This window comes from Athene noctua, chromosome Z (assembly GCF_965140245.1).
Source record: "Athene noctua chromosome Z, bAthNoc1.hap1.1, whole genome shotgun sequence".
Classification (NCBI taxonomy): Eukaryota; Metazoa; Chordata; class Aves; order Strigiformes; family Strigidae; genus Athene; species Athene noctua.
The window spans coordinates 79,532,631-79,555,939 of NC_134077.1; the positions used below are offsets into that span (position 1 = coordinate 79,532,631).

Genomic DNA, 23,309 nt, shown 5'->3' on the forward strand with positions numbered 1-23,309 from the left:
ATGGACTGACCACTTTCAAAAAAAAAAAAAAAAATAGTCCACATGCTTGGAAGCTTGGAAGTATATTTTCTTTGTTTAAACACCTCTGTCTTTCATGCCTCAGGAAAATAAAACACAAAGTCCTTGGAAAAGACAGGCATGTTGCCAGCACTTTAAAGAGCTGTGAGAGAAGAGTTGCTAGGCTAGTGATAGGTTCAGAAACTTCTTGAACCAGCATGAGAGATATCAGTAACAGAAACATTTGGAAATATTTAATTATTTGGTAGTCCACTTCATGTATGAATTTTTCTTTAATTTGGCTGGAGAGGACTTGTATTAGATTATTTTAATCATTTGAGTTTGAAGTGCATATATGTGTATTGCAATTTGTGCCCTTGGTGTGAGGTTATTCCAGAGGATCCCTTATTGCTGTGACCACAGCTTCCCTTTTTGTGGCAGTGTCAGCTCTGGCTCCAGGACTTGCTTGGAGTTCTTGAGCACTCAAGAGCTGATAAACATGCCTTTGGTCTGCACATGATGCATGGGCAGGAACTGCCTCCAGTTGTGTCCTGTCCCTGAGTTACTACAAATGCTTGAGAAAAAAACATTGGCATAGGTGGTGAGTCTGCACTGGGAAGATAAGCCTTCTAATTCTGGTCATAGTAGTTGCCTCTGAACCCTAATAGATGGCTGGGGTGGGGAATTTGGGTTGGGACTGCCTCCGATGAGCGAGGTTTTGGCTCACTGGCAATGCCATGACATCAGGGAGCACTACAGAGGGTGGCCATGACTCTCCTTGGAGGACCACTGTAAACTGCTTGGCCCTTTTTGCTGAGGAAGCCACAAGCAGAGGCTGCCCTGGCTCCTCCTCATCATCCCTCCAGGGCATCTTCCAGCAAGGACTACCAGAGAGTCCCATCACTTTATTTGGCATGGAGGTGCACCAGTGGTTTTGCTTTCACCACTGCTCAAAACAAACAAACAAAAAAAAAATCCCAAACCAGCTAGATGTCCTGGAAACCAGGCAACACAAACATAATGCCACAGTGTCATTACATAATTTCTAGCCCTGTGATAACAACAAGCTTTTGAAAAGCCACGCAGTGCTAAGTGAGCCAGAGAGACATCAGTACTATTCCCTAATTAGCATTTCTTTCCTTCTCCCTGCTTAGCATGTTGCAGATTGCTTTAAGTATTAATGTTCCCAGAAAAATTACCTAAGAATTGTGGCAAGGAAGGGTTTTGTCAGCAAATTTGTGCTGCTGGTTATTCTGCACAGGAAGGAGACAGCTCATGCTGTTGTGATGCCAGCTTCATGGGACAACTTTCCATAGTATCATGAAATTCAGAAAGCACAGCTAGGGAGAAGGATGGAGAGGTGGCAGGTCACATATGGCTCTCTTCTGTAGTAAACAACTTTTGGGTTGTCTCTTTTCATCTGTTTTATGTGTGTCTTGATAGAACACTTCTGGAAAAAAGATTGGTTTAAACTACATCTGTATACATTTACATGCATCTGTTGCAGTGGTGTGCAACGCTCTTACAGGCATTGGTGTTCTTTCCTCTGCCTTTCCCTGTGCTCATTGTACTGTATGTGTTTATCTTGCTGCTTATCTCAAAGACTCCTGACAGTGTACACGCATTTTGCGGACAAACTCATTTCCTTGCTTTTTGATGTGTTTGCTCTTGCCTGCACCCTGCACCATCCACTGTGAATGACTGAATTTTCCACTCAAAACACTTGCATTGCAGCAACATTCAAGCTCAGACCTGCTGCTAGCAGCAGTGTTTGACAGCCACAACTGAACTCTGGGAGACTTCTGCATTCTACCCTTTCCCATCAGCTCTGAACTCCTGGCCAAAATGACCCTGATCAATACAGGTATTCTTCTGAGATGCAGAATAAGGAGAAGGAGGTGAGGAATATCCAGGCTGTGGATTGCTACAGGCACCTTTTTTTCTTCTCTTTTATGAATGTGATCTATAAGCCAGTTGCAGTAACATACAGGGCATTCAATGCCAGTGGACAGTCACAGCAACAGGCAACAGTAACAGGCTTTAATCTCAAGGCAGCTTCCCTGGCCAATTTGGTAAAAAAACAAGAGCCAGCACTATCTTGAGAGAGATGCTGTTAATGACTTGCTTGGGAAAAGCTCTCCTGGCTTTGGAAGGGCAAGAGGGGAAGCGGGGTCCAGCAGTGCTCATGCACCTCCCCATTCTTGCTATTCCCTTCCTCAGGCATGCACAGCCTGGGTTTTGCAAAACTTTCAGGCACTTTCAGGCACTAATGCGGGGTTCTCCAGCTGTGGGTCAGGTAGGAGGAGAGCAAACTCCGCACTTAAGATGTGTCAATAGGGGAGGAGGGTGGCTGAATCACAACCAGGAACAGCATCTTGTGCACTGGAGCATAAGGCTCACCAACCCAAGCAGCTCAGAGGGGATCGCAACGCTGCAGGTTTTGCAAAGCACTCAGTTGGCTTCAAACATAACATCAGCCAAACGCTGATGAAACGAGCAGCGAGTGAAGGTTCTGTCCTGACCAGACCACATTACGTGCCCTGCACCCATAGCCATGTTTAGCCTTATTGTATACGCCAACAAGTGTTAGAGCTGGTGAAACTTGCATGTGCCTTCTCTGATAAATGCTGTTTAAGGCAGATGTGTAGTCATTGATAAGTATAAACAGTGAGTGTTTTCAGAAAAATATGTGCTGGAAATACCATGGAATCATCAAAATTTCAGTAGGTCAGTCTGGAAAACCTGCCTGGTCACTATCCTATTTGCTGCCACGTATTAATGAAGTAACAAGCAATAGGACAAGATAATAATGGCCTCAAGTTGCACTAGGGAAGGTTTAGACTGGGTATTAGGAAGCATTTCTTTCCACAACAGGTTGTTAGCTTTTGGGATGGGCTGTCCAGAGGGCACTGGTAGAGTCCCCATCCCTGGAGGTGTTTAAGAGTCAGGTTAACATAGTGCTGAGGGATCTGGTGTAGGTGAGAACTATCAGTGTTAGGTGAATGGTTGGACTAGATGATCTTTAGGGTCTTTTCCAGCCTTAATGATTCTGTGATTCTGTATTGTCCTGCACATAGACAGAGAATTAATGAACACAATTATAATACCACAGTTTAGATTACCCTGTTCCCAGCCATGTATTCTAATGTACATATGTAGAGCATTAATGAACACAGTTACAATACCAAGGTTTAGATGGCAGGACAGCAGAGACAGCACTGGTCCCAAGTAGAAATGCTTGTGGTGGCACCAGGCAACTAAGGAAACTGAATGCCAATTAATTTTGGAGGAGGAACAAGTGGACTGATCCTCTGTTGCACCTCCAAGAAGTTACCAGAGACAGAAAATCTGTACCCTTAGCCTCCCCTACAGTTTACAGAACAGCTAGTAAAAACCCAGCAGTTATGAAGCTTGTTGTGCTGGTTAGTTTGGGTCTTTTTTATTTGAGACACAGCTGTGATCAATCTCCAGGCTACAAAGCCTGCATAATATAAAGACAAGCAGCTGGAGGCATGGGCTTTTCCTGCAGTACTGAAATGGCCTCTCTGCCTTGCTGCATTCAACCCTAATTTTGCTAGCCTGTTATTGTTACAGCCACTGCTCTGAGCTCTGCAGAAAAATGGCGGGAAGTCAGCAAATATCACCAGGAACTTTAAATGAAGGCCAGCAAAGGTTGATTTGAGTTTGCATCAGCGCTCCTCCTTCATGCACCTCCCTTACCCACTGCTGCTGTGTTGGAGCTTACCTCAATGTTGCCTCAATATTCCTTTCATTGTTAAAACATTTTAAAAGAAAATAAGGTCAGCTCTGATTGGCTTCCTTCAGTGTGTTGCTGAATAGTTAAGAGGTTTTGTTCTTTTCTGAAGAAATAAAGCTGTGTATTTCATTTAGAGATGTAGAGTACTTCTTGGAAGCAATTATTTTGCTGAGAAGGATTTTGCAAGTGATTTGCTTACAATGTACTAATTGCTTTTCTGCCTTTTTTATTTCTTTTAACACAAAATTCCCTCAGTGGAGGGCCTTTTGCCTCAGAAGTCTCAGTTTATCTCATGCAGCTTCCCATTTGCTTTAGGTGCAAACCCATGAACATGTGCTAAAAAAACAACTGCAGAAGTCTTGTGAATTCATACGTAAGTGGGTCTGTCTCAATATAATCTGATTTAAACTACTGTGAGCAGTGTTGAATTAAACCATCTGCATGATCCTGCAGGCAGTATTTTGGGTGTGTGTTAAAGGAGGAGTACTCACTGTAGGTGCACTGCAATAAAACATAGTTTCTGTGTCCCCGGATTCCTCTCGGACATGTGCTGGTACCATTGAGCAATGCTGATAGGCACAACCTGTATGCTTGGTGCTGTAGATTTTTTAATACCAAGCAATTCAGAAGCTGGCAGCAGGAATTTGAGGAGGTGTGTTGTTTAATCATCACGGCCCTGTTTCACCCCTTCTGCTAATCTGTCAATTTGCTGCTTCCTCAGCCCCATAGGTGAGCTGCAGACCTGTGCAGCTGCTGAAGGTAATCCAGCTGGAAATTGCCTTTATGATTTGGTAGCAGTCTTGGTCTTTCAGTTCCTGTTTCATCAGGGAACAACAGCTGGTGTTAGGCTAGTTACGTTTTCTATTTTGCAACCTGTACCCATGATTGTAACCCTGTATTGTTTAAAGCAGAGGGATGCAACATAGTAGATGTCCTTGACGTACTAAGACCTTCTTTTAAGGACTGTTAATCATGCAGAAACTTCTTGTGGTTTTCCACAGAGAGAGTATGGAGGAGCCTTTCATTTTTCTTTTAGAGGCCTGCTTTCAATGAGACCGTTTCTACAACTGCTTCTGGAAGTCAGTCAAGTTGCAGTTTCTTTGACATCTGGCTCCCTGTTTATAAACTGTCCCCTTTCTTGTAGCAGATACCTCAATCCTGCATCTAGAACCTGTTCCCATGGAGAGATCAAAGCAGCATGCTGTACAGATGTGGCTGGTGAGCATAGAGTGAGGGAGCAATCGGAGGGGATTAGATGGATCTAAGGGCCATTCAGAGCATGCAGAACAAATTAGGCTTGCCTTTTGGATGTCCCTGCTTTGTCATTCTCTGCATGTAGTATCAGGCTTTCCAAGTGTGAAGCAAATGCTTTCACAGGTATCTTCAGACATTGGTGTGGCCTGTGCTGTACAGAGCTGATCTGCCACATCTGATTGAATGGTTATTAGTAGTTATTTTAAAAAATAAAGTAAGGTGATGTGAATTATTACCAGATCAGCTCAGTCCATATCTCAGAGAATTGTTTAAAATGTCTTCTGTATTTTGAAATCTTCTAGACTGTTTCATTTTCAGCTGCCAAAGAGTTTACACTGGATGGCATTTAAATCCTTTATCCCTTGAGAACTGAAGTCCCTGGCAAGCAGACAGTGCTAAAAAATGAAGAATTTCCAAGTTCTCGCCCTGCAGAAGCAGTGCACTCCCCAGCCGGGAGCTTGCTGAGCACAGCCACAAGCTCTGCCCCAGCAGTAGTGTGCCTTCTCTGTGTCACTGTGAGAGGTGAGCTGGCTTTGCCCTTAGTCCGGAGACAGGTGACAGTAGAAAATAATTTCTGTCGTCTTTGGCAGTCTCATTAGAAAGGCCAAGAGTTCAGTAGGAACAGAGACAGCTTTTTCATGCCCAGCAGCAGAAGACTCAGGACAAAGCCGAGCTGTGATCAAGGCATGCTACAGAGAAAGCAGCGATGTTAACACCTCTTCCTTCCTTGCTTCATAGATAGAGGCTGGATTTAAATGACCTTTGTCTGGCACTCCTCATGAAGACCCCTGAAAGAGATGAAGGTGGCTGGGAATCAGCCCAGTTTTGGCATTGAAAGTATTTCAGTATTCTGCTGCAATACAATTGCTCTTTCATGAGTAGGTGGGAGTAAGTGAACTGAAAGAGAAGACTTCGTGCTTTTTTTTTTTTTCTTCATTATTGTTGTTCCTTTTTATCATAGCCAAAATCTACAGTCTTTTATGGAGACACAAGCAAACTGTGTGCCAGTGGTCAAAGGAGTCACATCCTCAGAAACATGCAGATTGAGCAACCTTAAAAATACTGTGATAGTGTGCTTTTTTGTCATTTCAGAGGCTACTTATACAGAAATCTTTAAGCCACAGTGATGCAGGATGTGGTGCTAACACAGTAACTGAAAGACAACACTTTTAGGTGCCGTACTTTGCTTATCAGGGGTTAAATTTAGAACAAGAGAGCAGACTGCCAAATGTAGAGCACTGCTCCTGAAAACCAGCTGAAACACCATGATGAGTTCAGTATGCCAAATCAAACTCACATCTCCAATAAATGCATGAAATGTGGGAAAACTCAGTGATAGTGAGAGGACACATCACTTCTCTAACCCGGAAGTGGTTTTAATGGCTAACCCTTTAAGTGGATGAGAGTGGGTTTCCCTGGTTTGTTGTGTTGACGGTGTCTAATGCATTCTGAATTTTTCCCTTGCTTTTTTTTCTGCTTGTCCTGACCTAATGACATAAAACAGAATTGTGCAAAGCATCCCTCCCCCAGTAGCTGCATTCCCAAGGGTGTTCCACAGCTGTGTACTGGGGAGAGAAAGGCCTAGCTGAAGATGCACCTTTTTTTCCCCAGTATAATGCATGGTTTGGCAATGTGATTCTTGAAGCTATGAGTTGAAATAAAGGCTAAATTTTATCAGTACTGTCTTCTGTGTTTGCCTGAAGACCTTAAATCTATATAGATTCTGTAATGGTAAATGCAAAGGAAATCACAGAGAAACTGCCACTGGAATCCAGGTATTTACCATGAGCAATGAAACATTTCCAGACTTGTTCACTGTATTTCCCATTTTAAGTATGGGAAATACTGTCATTACCACAGTAAAATTATATGCTGCAGGATAGTAAACACCCTTTTGACAGGGAAAAAATTACATACTGTACAATGTTGCAGTGCTTCTTTCTGCATGAAAGTATTTTTAATGAATCCAGAGACTAGCTTCATAGAAGTTGATAAAATACTAATCTTTCATTCTCCCTGACACCTAGGACAGAAGTTACAGTATGATGGCATCTTGTGCAGACAGGGAAAATTAGATGTTCCAAGGGAATTCAGAGGCATCTGTGAGTACCAAGAGGTAGCTGCATCCCTTTAAACCATGTCTCCTGTATAGAAATACAGACCAAAAGCTGTATTTTCTGCCTAAGTTACATCTAGGTAGGTTTAAATGCTAAGTGCTAAAATCTGAAATTTACCCTTCTGTCAGTATATACTACTACAAGCAAAATGTGGGTGGTTTTTCACTCAGTGTTTCTCTTGTGAAGTGCAATGCTATGTCTGTCTGCTGTCCCCCTGTTTTGTCACTGCCATTTATAGACACTTTGCTGATAGTCTGATAGCCCAAGCAACATCCATACAGCCTTGACACTTCTTGGGTGGTGAGGTGCACAGGTGACTTACTATAGCGCCATTGTTCATGTACCCTCTGTCCAAGGCTGCTTCTGCTTTAAGGCAGTATTTTCATTTGTTAACATTCAGATGAGGAGTAAAGGTGTTTTGGGGAAGGAGGCTATCCTATCATATCCAAAAGACAGACTCATTTTCCAGGAAGATTTATTCTGGAGTGACAACCCCTTAATCAAGAGGGCTTTTCCCCTGTTGTCCACTTAACTCTGGAGCTTGTGCTCTTCATTTTCCCAGAGGATCACAGCTGTCACAGTAGATGCTGCTTCTTAAAACAGTTTTTTTGTAAGTGGTCTTAATGCAGTTCCCTCAAGGGGTGTCTACCACATCTTAAACAACTATAATCGGATTAATTGCAGTATGGCTGTATAAAAACAAAAGCATACACAGTTTTCTTGCAGTTGAGGTAGAACTGGTATATAATACAGTCATTTTAAGTGTCTCTACCTTTTTGTAACACTTTCTCCTATTCACAGTCTGGTACTAACATGGAAGAAACAAATTTTATTCCTATTAAGGAAGCAGAGAGAGACTAATATTTTTCTTCTAATATTATTAGTTTCATCTTATGTAAGAATCAAAGCAGTCCTTTACACATTAAATTGCATCCACCCATGCTTCATTTGGAAACGTGTGTTGCAACTGGAGCTTATCCAAACATAATACCAGTAACACTTAATGTCCTTAACAACAAAAGAAAATACAATTAAACAATCTCTTGTACCAAAGTTGTTTGAAATCTGCTAAACAAACTGTATTGTTTGAGTGTAGCATTGTGACCATCCCTGGGAAAGTACCAGAGTACTGCAGGGGGTATATGGACTTCCAAAGGAAAAGTGGGTAAACCAGGTTTTTTTCAACATGGCCGTGAATGATTTTTCTGTGATTGAAAACTGTAGGTGCTAGACAAGTGGTGAAACACCCAAGTCCCAAGCATGCTAAATATACCTTGCAGAGGCAAGCAGAACAGAGTCCGGTTTGTAAGCCCTGCCTGAAGGGTGCCAGCTGTCCCGATCCCGCCTCAGATGACCTCCTGTGGCGAGCCTTCACATTTGCGTAGGCACGTTCAAGTTGCCACCAGACCTGGGCACTTCCAGCTGCCTCACATCCAGGACCTGAAAGCTTCACCCGGACCCCTGGTACAGGGTCCTCTTGCCAATCAGGGACAGGTCTGTCCCCCACTCAGTACTCCAAGTCATGACCACAAGCAATCAGTGCCCCTAAATTGGATCCTGGGTGAGTTTGGACTGGAGGATGCTAGTGGGTTGCCAGGTATGGACTGAAAGGCAGTTTATTGCTTCTAATTTTCCCCAGACATCTGTTGCCCGTTTTCCTTTGTTCTATGTCACGGTGACCCAGGGAGACCAGTACCACGAGCTTCAGGAGCCTCTTACCAGCTGGGTTTTTGTGCTTCTTTTCCAGCCAAGCTACCACCACTGATTTGGGACTGTAGGAGTATTTGTGTCCATAATAGAGCATAAAGGGTTGTCTAGAATGCCTGAAAGTTGAAAAAGATACCAAAATTTCCTCTGTGTGTCAGGTTTTTGGCAACAGTGAAACTCCACGAGGACTACTGTTTGTCTTTGCACAGAGATAAATACTCAGATTGCTTTGGCAACAGCCAGGCTTTTATTCAGAGATTAGCTTCACATATCTTTATGAATTTAGAAACCAGTTGGAATCCTGACCATAGGCATTTAATGACTTCCTGTTTTTGTCTAAAATGCTTTTTATAGATAAAAGGCTTACTTTCTTGTTTTGTGGGAGGCAGTGGGGGGAGGACCATTTCTCTCCTGCAGTCACTAGATCAGTGGCAAATTCCATCTTTCCTTAACAGCCTTTTGATTTCAGGGATTTAAGTGGACATAGATAAATTGTCATGGGTTAAGGCTTTTGCTTTTCTTCTTAGAAAATGGTTTGCACATGCCATTTTTGCAGGGTGTTCTTTAAGACCTTGATAAGCATACATTTGAAACAAGGAGGTATTAGAACACCTTTGTTTTGCAAGTGTCAGTTGAAAAACAGTCCTGGTCTCTACCGTTGGATTAGCACTTGATTTCTCCTTCAGAGATGTCAGCCAAGGAATACTTGGGGGCAGCTGAATCGTCTGACTGGAGACCAGCAAACTCATTTTGCAGGACTGCAAGCAGCAGGCAGAGAATGACACCAAGCAAATGTTAACCTGAGTTTAACGAGTACCCATGAAATAAACGGGTCAGTTCTGACAAGTTGCTCCTGCCCACATCTCATTTTCTCTTCCCTTTGTTTTTTCTGTTATCGATCATCCCCAGACTTTTCTGTCTGTTACTGTCTCAAACTTCAAAAACTTCAAATACTACAGAGATACGTAAGGTCTTGGAGACCCATGTGGTTTCTGAAACATCTGCAGCTGGTGCAAGGCTCTGTGGAAAGACTACCCAGGGTCCAGGTGGTAAGGCACCCAGCAGATAGGACCTCCAGAAGGAAAGCCAGGAGGCCAAGTGTTAGTGTACCCTGCTTCAAGCTCCGAGTAGCAAGCACTCAGGGGCAGTGATTGCAAAATGCAGAGGAGAACAAGCTCATGAGGACTCCCGCAGTTGCCATTTATGAGTCTTACTGAGGGAAACCTCCAATTTATTACCTCTGATCTGGGTTTGCAAACTGCAGCAGGAGGAGAAAACCAAAGGTGCTGGCCACTGCAACAGACAGAAGGGCATAATGGCTGTAGATGCAGCCCCACCAGCCACAGGTGTTTTCTGTCTGAGCATCTCCATGCTCAGAGACAGTGGTGGTGCAGCTAGTAGTGCCAGTGGTGTTGTTGGTTAATGGTTGTTGTCAGCACCTTGTGAAACACCACAGTGGGTCAAGTGTATCTTCTGTTGGCCCTACATCCAGCAGGTATAGATGCAGAAATGTGTCTGGTCTAAAAGGAGGGCTTTGACCTAAAGACTTCACCAAGAAATTTGTAACAATGAATATTTAAATTGTCAGGAGCAATATGGGGATGTGAGCATTGGAAGACAACAGGGAGAGCAGAGGCCAGCCCATAGTAAAGGAGTCTGTATGCCAGCAGGAGTATCAGCTGTGGTCAAGATTGTATGTCCATTTAGGAAGAGGTTTTTACTTTATTTTTTCTGAAAAGAAAGAAATTGATGAGGATTAAAGGGATGAACAGACACAGGTAAAATACTAAATGCTAGGGCCCAGAACGAGGTGATGCTAACATACACGGAAACTTCACTCTTTGTGGGTAAGGTTTGCTGGTCCTCCCAGCCCAGCTAGAGCACAGGCAGAGCCCCAAGGAAGTTTCATATTAAGTCATTAGCATATTTTAAACGGTATAAATAGTTTAAGAGGGAAGCACCTAGGTTCCTGAGAGATGAGGTGATTTGTTGACAAAGATAGCCATAAATTCTGTGCACAGGAGTTCAAAGGTGAAGGCAGATGCTTTAAGCAGAAACACACTGTATTCCTGCTGGGAAGGGGAAATATGTTTTGGAGCAAGACATGATTTCTGTGTTCCTGCACTCTCCAGCCATTGTTTTGTGCAAAGTCTAACCAAATTCAGCAGCTCAAAATCCCAGAACAGAATTCATGAAGAGGTTGGAGTGTGTGTGTGCATATAGCTGTGGTAGGAAATTGGGGAATGGATGCAGTACTAGCAGAAACAGTTTATATTTTAAATGCCTTTGCAAACTGTGAGTGCAGCAGACTGAAAAATCTGGCAAACCTGTCAGCTTTTAACATGGAGTTCAGAGACTTGGAAAAGCTGGGGTCAGGATTTTATCTATAACCTGCATGTTCGCAGCTGTTCAGTTCATGGGAGACTAGAATGGAGAACCCCAGGGATGACTCTTCATAGCGTTGTAAAAGACAAGCTGATAGCTCATACCACCCAGTTCCTTCCATATGCCCCCTAGTTGGGTATTTTCTCTTACTTGCTTGGGTCCTCTTGTTCCAAATCAGTTCCTGAGAAGTACGTGCAAGATACTGTTGCATGAATATGAATGTAGATCTTATTTAGCTTTGCTTTGTTTCTCATTTCCTATTTTACACTGCTGGAGATATCCCCCCTCCCTTTCACACACAGTCCCACCAGAGAAATGTTTGGCTTGAAACCCGAAGGGGCCATTATGTCACCATCTCCCAGACACATGTCAGAGAAAGCAGAATTTTGCACTCAATCAAAAACTGCAGGAGTATGCTATGAATCTCTCATTCAGCATTCATACAGCTTCCTTAAATAAAGACACCTTAAATAAATGAAGGGGTTTTGATATCACCCTTTTCAACAAGACCATTCTTACTGGCACGCTGCATGCTGCTCTCCCCGGCCTGGGATATTTTTCAAGCACTGTCTCTCACTGTCACCCTCCCCAAGCCTTTTGAAGTCTGTGGATGGAGAGGCAAGCCTTTCATATCTGAAATTCTGCAGAATTTGCCAAATTCAGCATAGGATTTTTTACATCTGTTAATCTGGTCCATATGTCATAGTCACATTTTATATTTTCATGGAAACATTTCACGCGCGGAAGCAAACCATACCCCAGTGTTGACTATTTTCAGCAGAAACTACAAAAAAAAAGCAACAACTTTGTTTTCATCCACCAAGAACTATAAGCTATAGTGTAGTAATGTTGTGGCAAAATTGGGGAAAATTATGTCAGACTAGAATTAGAAGAATTACTCCTACACTCTGTATGTTTACAGCATAATAAATGATCTTCATGGATCTTTTGCATATATGTGAATTCAGCATTCATTTAGATTTCATTCTCTAATATTTTTGTTTGGGGAAAACAATACATAGCTATAAATAAGCACTATTTCATGCAGTACTTATCTCTATTCATGCTATGCACAAGATAATACTCAGTGTGATAAGGAGTGTTATTGATAGAGCTTACAGATGGCTAGGGCATAAAGAAGTGCAGTTGTGTTGCAGCTGAAGAGCTTGCTCCTCAGCTAGCATAGCAAGTGGATTTCCCTACTGAGAGTGGGATTGTATCGTGACATGGAAAATGCCAGGCATTTCTGTGTCCCTTTTTGGCTATGGTTTTGTTAAATAAAACAAATCATCTCCCTTTAGCATTGCTTTCAGCCTGCAGAAATTGCAGCAAGACCCTTCTCTCTGTTGGTAAATGTCAGTGATGCTCAACGTCCTTTCCTCTTGGTCACCATTGTCCCAGTGGAAGACATGGTGTAGCTGCCCATCACAAGTGCCACTCTGAGAACAGGAGGGGACTTGGAGAGGCCAGTGGATGGACAAGGGGAGGTGGGCAACAGCGGCAGAACATAAATGTCCCAGAAGTTCATCTGGAGTGGGTCTTTTCTGTCTTTGACAGGGTAGTGCCTTATCCTGTTTCTGTAATCTTAACAAAACTGCAAGCACAAGTGAGATCTTTTTTCCCCATTCTCTCCTCACACTCCCTAAAAGAGGCCCTTTCTATATTTTTCCCTTCCATATGGACTTCTCTGTATGAGGAATTTGCAGGGTGGGTGTGAGCCCATCCATGCCAGAGATCAGAAAAGTTAGGGTGGAAACTAAAGATGGGTGGAAGGCGGCATATGAAAGGGATACAATATGGTTAAGCAGGAGAACAGGGGTGTTTCAGAATAGGTGTGCATTGACAAGACCCACATCCCACTGAAGCCTCCAAGGGACTGCAGTGTGTGACTTGGCAGGAGCAGAAGTTCTTTTATTTTGCTGTTGTGAGTTAGAGGAAAATAAATATTCATGGAATAAATGTAGACTTACACTGTCCAAGGCAAAAGGAAAAAAATAAAAGTGCTTCTTAGGAAATGCTTCACCTGCTAACCTAAGAAGTTTCATGAATAGCCATCCAGTGTAGTATTCTCGTTATGAATGACTAGTTCATTGGTGTTTATTCTCATGTAGCTTGTTTCTTTTCTGCTGGTGGCTTTTTGGAGTTGTTTTCTCTTTTGTTTTTTTGGTCACTCATTTTTGTGTGATTTATCATGGTTGACATGCCTACTGCCCACAACCATTTTTACTCTCTTGCAATCAGATCTTGCTTTGAGGCCATGCCATGCTTATCCAGCAGTTTTCAAGCATCCAACTACCATGAAAATACAGTCTGCACTGGTGCATGAGACAAGGGTTCAAGACAGATGTAATGTAGTCATATAACAGTCATTGGAAAACCCCCAGTGGACTTCTGCCACAGCAGAGCAAGACAGACTATGCAGAAGAAGTTGGAGGTTCAGCCCTGGGTGAGAGGTGTCACATAGCAACAACAAATGAGATTAGTGTCATGCTTTGTTGTAACTCAGATTTCCTGCTGTAAAACATGCTTCTCAGTTTATAAGGACCCTTCCCCTCTTGTCTCCTTGAATCTTTTTAAAAGATGCGGTGCCATTTCTCCAGTTCCCTTGAGCTTTCCTGTCTCACGGCTAGCCATTCACCCCTCAACCTGATGGGCATTTCCTCCTCATCCAGACCTCTTTTGACAGACCTGCAGGACAGACCTTGGCCATGCACCATAGGGGCGTTCCTCCAGCTGTAATTGAACAGCTTGGTCAGCTTCATGCAGTGCCAGCGCCTCTAAGGAACTTCCAGGGTTGGAGGTGTCACACCAAGGTGCTATCTGTCCAGACAACAGTGCTCTTCAGCTACCCAAAGACATAACAATCTGCAATTTTATTCATGCATGCTGACTTGCTGTGTCATGGCATGACAATGACGTAACCACAAAGATGAGCATATTTGATTCACTGAATGCAATAGATCTGCTTTATATGTCATTATAATGTGAGTTTGACTGGGTTTGTAAAATATTAAGATGCACCTGGAAATTACACTGTGCTTTGAGCTGCTCTCAGTTGTGTTTCTGAGGAGAAAAATATATCAAGATTTTGGTGTATGCTTAAGGCTTTTTAGTGTATTGCAGTAGGAAGCTTTTGGTTCACATTGTATTATTAGATGTGATATTTTTAGGTCTTCATTCTTGGTGAAATCAATGCACAACAGCTTTCTGGAAAGGGAAGAATTTAACCTCACTTTTAGCTTACTATCACTTTACTTTGACAAATATTCCAATTAAGAAGTAGAAAAAATAAACTTCAAGCTTTTTTTTTTTTCTTCCAGGGAAAGAATTCAGTGTTTAATAGATTATATTCCTAAATCTAAAGTAATAGGAGCCTGACATTTTTATGTTCCTTGCATTGTACCTAACTCAAACATGCCTTACTATGAGCAATGTTTTTCAGTATTTTCCAGGGCACTGACAGTTAAATAACAAGTGAGAAAACCGGAGACATTGTTTGTGTCACCATTTGCAAGCACTTCACTTAATTAGCTGCAGGAGCTATTAGCATGGTGGGAAGTTTTACTAGGAAAATCCCAGGGGCTAAAGTAAAACAAAACCCTAGACTGAATGGGGCTGGCTTCAACAACATTTACTTCCCAGTAACAAATGAGCTGTCTGTTCAGAAGCTTGAAGCTAGCCTCGTTTGTGCAAAGGTGCGGTCCTGGATGCTGCATGCTCCTCTGCCACCACTGCTGCCTGCAGAGGAACCAGGTTGGAAGGTCGGCCTGCTCTGCGGCTGCAGGACAGGGCAGCAGAAAGCCTGCATTACCCGAACGGGTCTGGAGCTGGGCAACATGGATTTCATCTCCTTCCGACACTCTGGCTGCCAGTGCATCACTGACCTAGCTCCAGGCCTGGCATAAGCAGCAGGGTGACATTGCAGACTAATGACTTCCATTCTCTTCCAGAGCTGGGTGGGAAGACGACCGTTTGTTTTTATCCTTTTTCAGTGTGGCATGAACTGCACAGTGCATTTAGTTGTTTGCTCAACTACAGTCCACTTTTTCTTGAGTGCAACCATGTCAAGCCTCAGTGTATAGGTTATTGGACCTATCTGGAATACTGGGGAGCAGAGAGGGGCACAGAAATTCCATCTAAGACCACTGTTCAGTGCAGTGAGCTGCATGTGGACTTTTGTCAAAGATTTTGGGGCTTTCTCCGAGGCAAATTGCCTACCTCCCCCACCATACTGCTTCTTGTTATTGCTGCTTTTAACATACACAAAAATTATAGCAGCAGAATGTTCTGTTTGGCATATTTCGTTTCTCAACAACAGAATTGAAAAAAAAAAAAAAACCCACACAAAAAATTGTTGGAAAATTGGAAGCTTTCAATTGCAACTTTGAACAACTCCAGGAGAACTTTCCTGTCAGCTTCATTGTTCCAATATTGGACTTTTCTGCTACAGGCCTGATGAGGATGCTGTCATCATCTTTTGTCCTTGACTGTAGATCCCATGACTTGCAGTGTTCCCGTCTCTGATGTTGTTCTCCCAAGGCAGCCTGTAATGAAGAAAATACATGCTCAAGCTGGAACAAAGTCTACCACTGCCTCACTAGCTAGGAGGTTGAACACAATACGCAAAGTTTCAGCAGTGAGTGGTTGAATTTGAGAGATTATCTTGGTTTCTGCAGAAACCAGCTCAGCAGAGCTTCTCCATGCAGAGTGCAGTCTCTGTATTAATGCTGACAATCCTGCAAATAGATGCAGTTTTCTACTCTTCTGGGAACAAGGTACAAGGAAGGGATAAAAGACTTTAGTCCTTTGCATGGGTTTCAAGTACTCCTTTCTAGGACCGCTGGAATCCAAAAGAGCAGCAGACAAAAGCTATGAAGTGGATTCATGTGTTTGATGCCACCTCAGCGTGGGAGAGTTTCATTCCTATACTGTAAAATTGCTGCCAGCCCCTAACAAAGTCATTTGGCGAAAGACATAGCTGCTTTGCACTGACAGCTGGCAGTTTGCCCCCCAGCTTCTGTACCGTTGTGAGCTTTGTTGGTCGGCGAAGTGATAGGCATTGAGTGGCACCATACATTGCAAGCAAGCTCAGTTTAGGGATGCTTTTTGGTACGTAGGAAGCCTGTGTGTGGTTGCCTGGTTGGCAACCAGTGTCTGTGGCCTGGCACACCCTGCATGTTTGCAAAACCCTTTGGAAAATGTTCTTCTGTTTGATCTAGGTGGGTTTGGTATCCAAACAGAAAGGTGTCTGCATGGTTTACAGCCACCACTGCCCAAGCTGGAAATAGCAGTCACTTTCTTGGCAGGCGCAGCAAAATGTCTGCATGCCGTGGAAACTGGCTGTAGTCAGCTGCTAGACCTGCAGAAAGCATCTCTGCAGAAAAAACAGGGGCAGTATGTTAGCAAATAAATACCACAGTGACAGGAGAACAGCACTCACCGGATAGTACTGGGAAGCCCTTATTGCTGCTGCCTGCACTAAGCCTGCCCGCTGATGATAAGACCTTGGTTTCCACCTCAGTCAAGCATTTCAGCCTGGAAAATCTCAGGAGCACCATCTTCGTTGTGACATGATTGGTGTGTAAGGGCTTCTCCAGCGGTGCTTGTATTTAAAACCTCTTTAACCTTTCAAGGAGCTAGCATCTTCATTTAACGCAGTACTCCCAATAAAGTGCAAGGCATTTGATTCCATTTCTGCACTGAACTCTGAATTTTGTTCTGGGCTTTGTTCCCCTCAGAGCTTTGTAAAGCAGAGAAAGGAGGGGGAAGCATTTTAATCAGGGTAAGGCTCTTTGGCATTTACACTATTGAAGCCCGAGGAGCCTCTGAATTTCTATTGAATGGAGCCCTAAGAAAAGAAGTAGATCTGTTGAAGGACGGCATTTCAGTGCAAGAAGGGTGTGTGTTTAGGACTTTCCATTACATAATGGGGCTGAAATGGATTAACAAGACCCAGGCTTTCTTTTTCTTGAGAACTGCTGCCTGCACCACTCTTTTTCTATTACTGATGCTTCAGTCACAGCACTTACAGAAAGGTTTCCTTTGTTGTTATTAGTTTGAGAAGTAAATTGCAGCATTGTTTCTCCCGATCAAGAGATTGATTAGTCAGAGGTCTCTAGCTGAAGGGAAAAAAATGTTCCTCATTATCAAGTTTAAATGCAAATGTATTTGCCAAGCAGAGTTTCAGATGGTGAGTGTGGGGGGGAATGACTTGCTCTTTTGATGTGCTGCCCATAACCATTTACAGATCTTTGAAAGGCATCCCTCTCATCAGGTCAGTGAAGAAATAGTGTGGGAAAGATATTCTTGAGAGAGAAAATTAACCGTTGCCATTTCCAGTTGTATGGTTCTCACAGTATTTTGATGAGTAATGGTGCATTAGTGTATTTATGAGTTTTGTTGTGTTTTGTCCTCTCTTTCTCTTCCTAGGTGCTTTCATAATCTGCTGGACCCCAGGATTAGTCTTGCTGCTCCTCGATGTTTGCTGTCCCCAGTGCAATGTCCTGGCCTATGAAAAATTCTTCCTGCTCCTGGCAGAGTTCAACTCCGCCATGAACCCCATCATCTACTCCTACCGGGACAAGGAGATGAGCGCAACCTTCAAGCAGATCCTCTGCTGCCAGCGCAGCGAGAGCGCCAATGGCCCCACTGAAGGCTCAGACCGGTCAGCATCCTCGCTCAACCACACCATCTTGGCTGGCGTCCACAGCAACGACCACTCAGTGGTGTAAAACCGCAACCAGCTGCGAGGCCGATGAAGAGCAGCAGGCTATGTCACAGAGCGGGGTGGGCGCACAGCCCTGGGGAAGGTAACCCACTCACAAGGTTTTCTCAAACACTAATGGACTACAAGTGCTTCTTTTCCAGGGAGCCCAACACACTGGCGCAGTCCACTCCATCCAGAAGACTGGCCATGCTGCAAGGCCTTTGATTTCTACTTTCAGAAAGTAGGAGGCAGATGCTTTGTGGCAGAGGTCATCGATAGCCCATGGAGAGCCTCGCTGAGACTTTGTCGGACTTCGCTGCATCTTGGTGCCAGTCTGAATCAACTCTGATTAATTAAGCTTATACCTGCTTCACTGCATTTACATGTAGCCACTTAGTCTTTTTAAAAAGGGAGTAAAGGGGATAAAAGTATGCCTATCATTTAATAGACATGTAATATTTATCACCATCAGCATGCTTGTGATGAACATTTTCTGTGCAGGGAGTAAAATTGTGCTCTAGTCTTCGTATCCTTAGCCACACTGCCATAACTACAGTAAAAACAAAAGTATTTTTTTCTAATACAAGCAACAAGAAGATGATGGAAACTGACTCTTCTTACCTTCATTACTGGTGTTAGAGAGCATGCATGTTCTGTGTGTATGCAGATTGTTTTAATTATGAAAAAAAAAAAAAGAAGCTCGTTGTAAAGTCTGCAGGAAAGTAGAAAAGCATAGACTGTATTCCAGTGTTTGTTTAGATTATGAAATAAACAGTACTCTAGTCACAAGGTATTTAAAGTTCTTCTTTGAAGTGCGGTATGAAAAGTGTAACATGTGAGGGGTCCCAAGCTTTTCATGGACAAGTTCTTAAAGTAGGACACATCCCTAAGGCTCTTAAAGGGCTAAAGTCAGATTGGTAGATTTTAAAAAATAAGTATTGTGTTGGAATGCTTTTCTTGTTCATGGCAAAAAGCAAAGGGATTTTTAGTGTGAAAAAATGTATATATTTTTATGGAACCTTTCTTGTCATGGAAAACAAAACACCTTCTGCATTTTTGGACTAAGAAATATTTGTGGGGTGTCTTTTAAATGATGTATCAGTCATTTCAAAAGCAGTGGGCTACTAAGAACCAAGGTAAAATTTATTTTGTAAAGTCAAGACAACATAGGTAGTTGTCTATTGCAAATGACTGGACCATGGTACATATAATAGCCACACGTGCACATTGTTATGAATAGCTAAGCTAACAGATGGATTTTTTTCATATATGGCTGTTTTGATGATAAATGCCACTCTTGTGAATCTCAGTGACATTAATCAAAACTCCTGGACAGAGGTAAATGTGAGCAAAAATGGGATCTTGCTGATAAAAAACTTGGGACCTTTCTCTGGGAAACTGTGTGTTCTCCTAACAGTGTAAAATATATCAACAGTAAATTCCTGGGGCCATTGTCCTCATTGTAATTTGCCTCTATAACAAAAAAAATAATAATAATCAGAGCTGTATCCTTCAATATACCATACTGGAATGTAACACAGGCACAATATTCTCCCATTTGGGCAGGTAAGAAATGGAGGGGAAAGGGTCAGCCCAGCAAAGAGCAGAGGTTTTAGCATCTCTTGCATGGAAGAGAGGCTTGGATTTTATGCTTCCAAGCATAAAATTGCTTTGAAAAGGCAGTTCCTTGCTGAGGGAGGGAAGACCAGCAAGTGAGAAAAACCTGTCACCTCTGAATAAAGTGAGAGTTTGCTTTCCATAAACTGAAATTCACCTGTAATGTCAAGCCAAATTTCTGTGGACACAGTGGAAGATGGAGTGGGCAGGGGGGATAGACACAAGATTATTTGCCAGTTGACCAAGGTATTGAATGTTGCACTTGCTTTGGACAAAACAGTTCTTTTTTCTGACCATCTTTGAGAGCAAGTAAATGATGATTTCTTTTTTATCTACATAACTGTACTGAGAGGGAGAAAAACAGGCTGTGTGAACTTTTTCATTTAAAAGCATCTGCTTGCTAAGCCACTCATAAATTTTTCTTAGTGCCTGCATGATGTTTGAAGTATGCAGGTAAGCAGAAGAAACAGGGTCAGTGCCTCCAAAGACAGAGGACATCTGACTGAAAAACAATTTATTTTTCTCAAGAGTGCTGAGTTGCTTTCTTCCCTGGATCCAGGGAGGGCACTTTTTCCCATTGTCAACTTTCCCACAAAAGAAGGACATCATGGAGGGGGGGGGTTGCCCTTTTCAAATGTCCTTTTTACTGCTGTTTCCATGCTCTTTATTGAATCTCTCCTGGATAGAGTGGGAGGATGGTGTTAAGAAATAGCAGCAAATCAGTCATCCTGGTTTACAGTGCTGAAAGTGTGGTTGTTTTGGAGAAGCCATAAGTGAATAATTTTAAACCAGGGGTGCAATCATTCATGACGCGGGTGAGCCCAGAGGCCCCTTGTGAAGGCGACTGCCCAAGGAGGCTTTGCTTTTCTCATTGTAGTTGCAACAGGTGGTAGTTGCTATCCAGGTACATCTTTCAGCCCTTCTCCAAGGAGGCACTCAACAATTCAAGAAGCTGGACCTTTTGAACTCTAATAGCAGTTAAATTTCAGTTGTGGGGTGGATTAATCCAGGAGCACTTCTGGCAGCAGGTGCCTTTTTCTTCTAATAGGTGAAGTGCAATGCTTTAGATCAACGGCAGCAGGATTCAGACATTGGCTTGGTGGTTCCACTAGACAAAATCACTAAGCATGTGGATGCTGTTTAAAAATTTAATTAGTGCTTTGTTTTGTTGATATGATCTCCCTATATCCTTGAGAAATCTGATCTGTGGATGGAGTGTTACATTGCAAGCTAATGAAATTAAATCTGCTGTGAGCAAAGAGAATAAAAACCAGAGCTTGGAATAGAAGGATTCATTTGCTCTCTTCTTCAGAGTGGTTCCCATGCCGCTTGGTTTTGTCTCAGATTTTTTTTTTAACTTTTGTTTCTCTGTCCAGCTTCATTGTGCAGTTGTAGAACTCACTTCTGCTATGTGAAAACATGGTGCAAAGTACTTAGGGAAAAAAAATTGCTCCACTTATTTTTACTTATCTCAAATCCTTCAAAAGGTTTTAGAAGACTTCTTAAAATACCAACGATCCTCCCACAGTCATTAAAATTCTTCTGTTGCTGGCTGCCTCTGGTCCAAGTAAATCCTCTTGAAGTTCAAATGTAGTGGTGTTTGTTTCAGCAATTGTAGTAGTGGGGAGTTGTGTATTAAAAGGAATATGGTTGATTAAATCATTTGCAGGTCAAAGAAAATGTTTTTCCTACTTTGTTTTTTCAGTGACAGCACAAGTCTGAAAACTCGTTGGAAAGATCTCCTTTGAATAAAGGATTATTAAGTAGAATTTTAACTCCCTGTTGCTATGACATTTAGAAAGGCTAGGAGACCCATTGGTCCGCAGACCTGTCAATCACAGCACTTACATGAAAAGTTGAAAATACGTTCTGTGTTTGACACACATTGCATTTCTTGTCAACCCCTTTTTTGCTCCATGTTCTCCGAGATGCCTTGGTAGCTTCAGGCTGGCTGCTAACCTGGATGCTGGGCAGATAGCTGACAAAGGAGAAAGGGCAGACCAATCTAGAGCTTTTTCAGTGATTCCTAAAACAAAACACACCTGTCTGTCTGTAGTGCACCAGTAAGGGGATTTTCTTAAATAATTGCCTCAAGATCCACCACTGTTTTTTTTAACTCTACCTTTCCCAACTAGTCACAGCTGTGGCACTGCTTGAGCAAGCTGGCAGTGAAGGTTGCTTGTATGCCACTTGGTGGAGAAGAAAGGGCAGTCATACTATGTTTGTGGTGCAAACTAAGCCTGGGTAATGGGTATCAAAGAGGAAAGCACATATTTTTTATGTGCAGTATCTTAGTTCTGGTTCCCCTCCAAAGTAACCTTTTAATATCAGCATAAATTTCTCAGTATGGCATTGCACTGAGATGAAACTTTTCGGGTCATTCCAAGGAGTATGTCTTTTGGTCTGTACCTCTGTGGTGGCCCGGTGGGGGTTGGCCATGGCCAGTCTGGGTCCCAGTCTGTTACGGGAAACTCAAGTGGGCTCTGCTTCTGAAGTAGATTTTATAGCTTCTACTGACCTCTGTGTTGCCCTAGAAGTATGCTACCGGATACCAGGCTTAGCTACTGTAAAGCCAGGGGGGTTCCTCTCTGTGATGCTGCCACCACTAGCTCTGTCTGTTCTCTACTGCAGTAGGTGTCCCTGGACTAAAAACATGGTGCTTTTTCTGTGAAAGAGATAAAAGCCCACCCAGCAGATTGTTCTCCCCAGGCAGGATTAAAAAGAACACCACCAGAGAGCCTTTAATGCAAACACCCATAGCCTGTCATTCAATCATTGTGAATCAAGGCTATGCAAAGCAGATCTGGCAAAGGCATTTCTCTAGTGCCCCGTCCCCACCCCACACTGAGTCATGACTCTGTCCACATTGTACCTGTTGTTCCTTTGGGTCCCTTCTGACCATGAGATGGGATGGAGCTGGCAGAGGTCAGCCTTGGGAGAATGGCTCTTCTCCACCTGCTGCAGAAGTAATGTAACCCAAATATACAGGCTTTTCCTTTCTCATTCTCTTAAGGGTTTTACTGTTGAGCAATTTGGAATTGCAAGTCTACCTATCCTGTCCTTTCCAATCAGTTCTTGCCATTAGCAATCCGTCTGTGCTATACACTCATGTCTGAATGGAGAGGCTTGCGAAGCCTCTCATTGCAATCTCATTTGTTCAGCTGAATTGCCCAGGCTTTACCGTTTGATTGGAAGGCCACTTCCAATAGACAGATAGCTTAAAGAGTATAACTCTCATACCTGTCCAGCCATGCCTCCTCAAGAAAAAGTTTTTCTTTCTCCCATTTTCTTCTCTTAGAGGATTTTACAGAAGTTATTCACCCAGCTCCAGTTTTCTACATCTACCAAGGACAAAAAAAAGAGGTTGATATAAAATAAACAAACAAACAAGGATATTAAACTATGCTGCTGTCTTCTGTGGTATATGGAAATCCAACCCGCTGATAAGCTGCCAGCATTTTAACAAGAGCCTCCATGAAATGCTACTTGCCTGTAATGAATTTTTGATAACCAGAAGTATATGTGGGAGACTCAGGAATCTGTTAATTTGTTTTTCTGTTTAAACAAAACCATGTTTATAACTCACAAGTATGGAGAGAGCCAATGAGGTTTGGCAAACAATTTTGCTATTAAGTGCACTTACTGTAAATGTTTAGAGGTTGTATCTAGTACAATAAAGTATTTAGCATGTGTAATTTGGAGTGTGCAAGAAATACCCTTTGTTGGGAGAGCTGGTATTTTGGATGTGGAGGGGAATAATTCAAACAGC

At 42.8% G+C, this 23,309-nt stretch overlaps 1 protein-coding gene across 3 annotated transcripts in view; it reads left to right on the forward strand.

The window, feature by feature from the left end:
- Window positions 1-21,485, forward strand: part of LPAR1 (lysophosphatidic acid receptor 1) — a 77,302-nt gene extending 55,817 nt beyond the window's left edge. For all 3 annotated transcript variants that reach the window (XM_074932683.1, XM_074932682.1, XM_074932684.1), the window contains one exon: window positions 17,647-21,485. In XM_074932683.1, coding sequence (XP_074788784.1) covers window positions 17,647-17,948 — 302 coding nt within the window. In that variant the 3' untranslated portion in view covers window positions 17,949-21,485. The remainder of the gene's footprint in view (window positions 1-17,646) is intronic.
- Window positions 21,486-23,309: the final 1,824 nt, after the last annotated feature.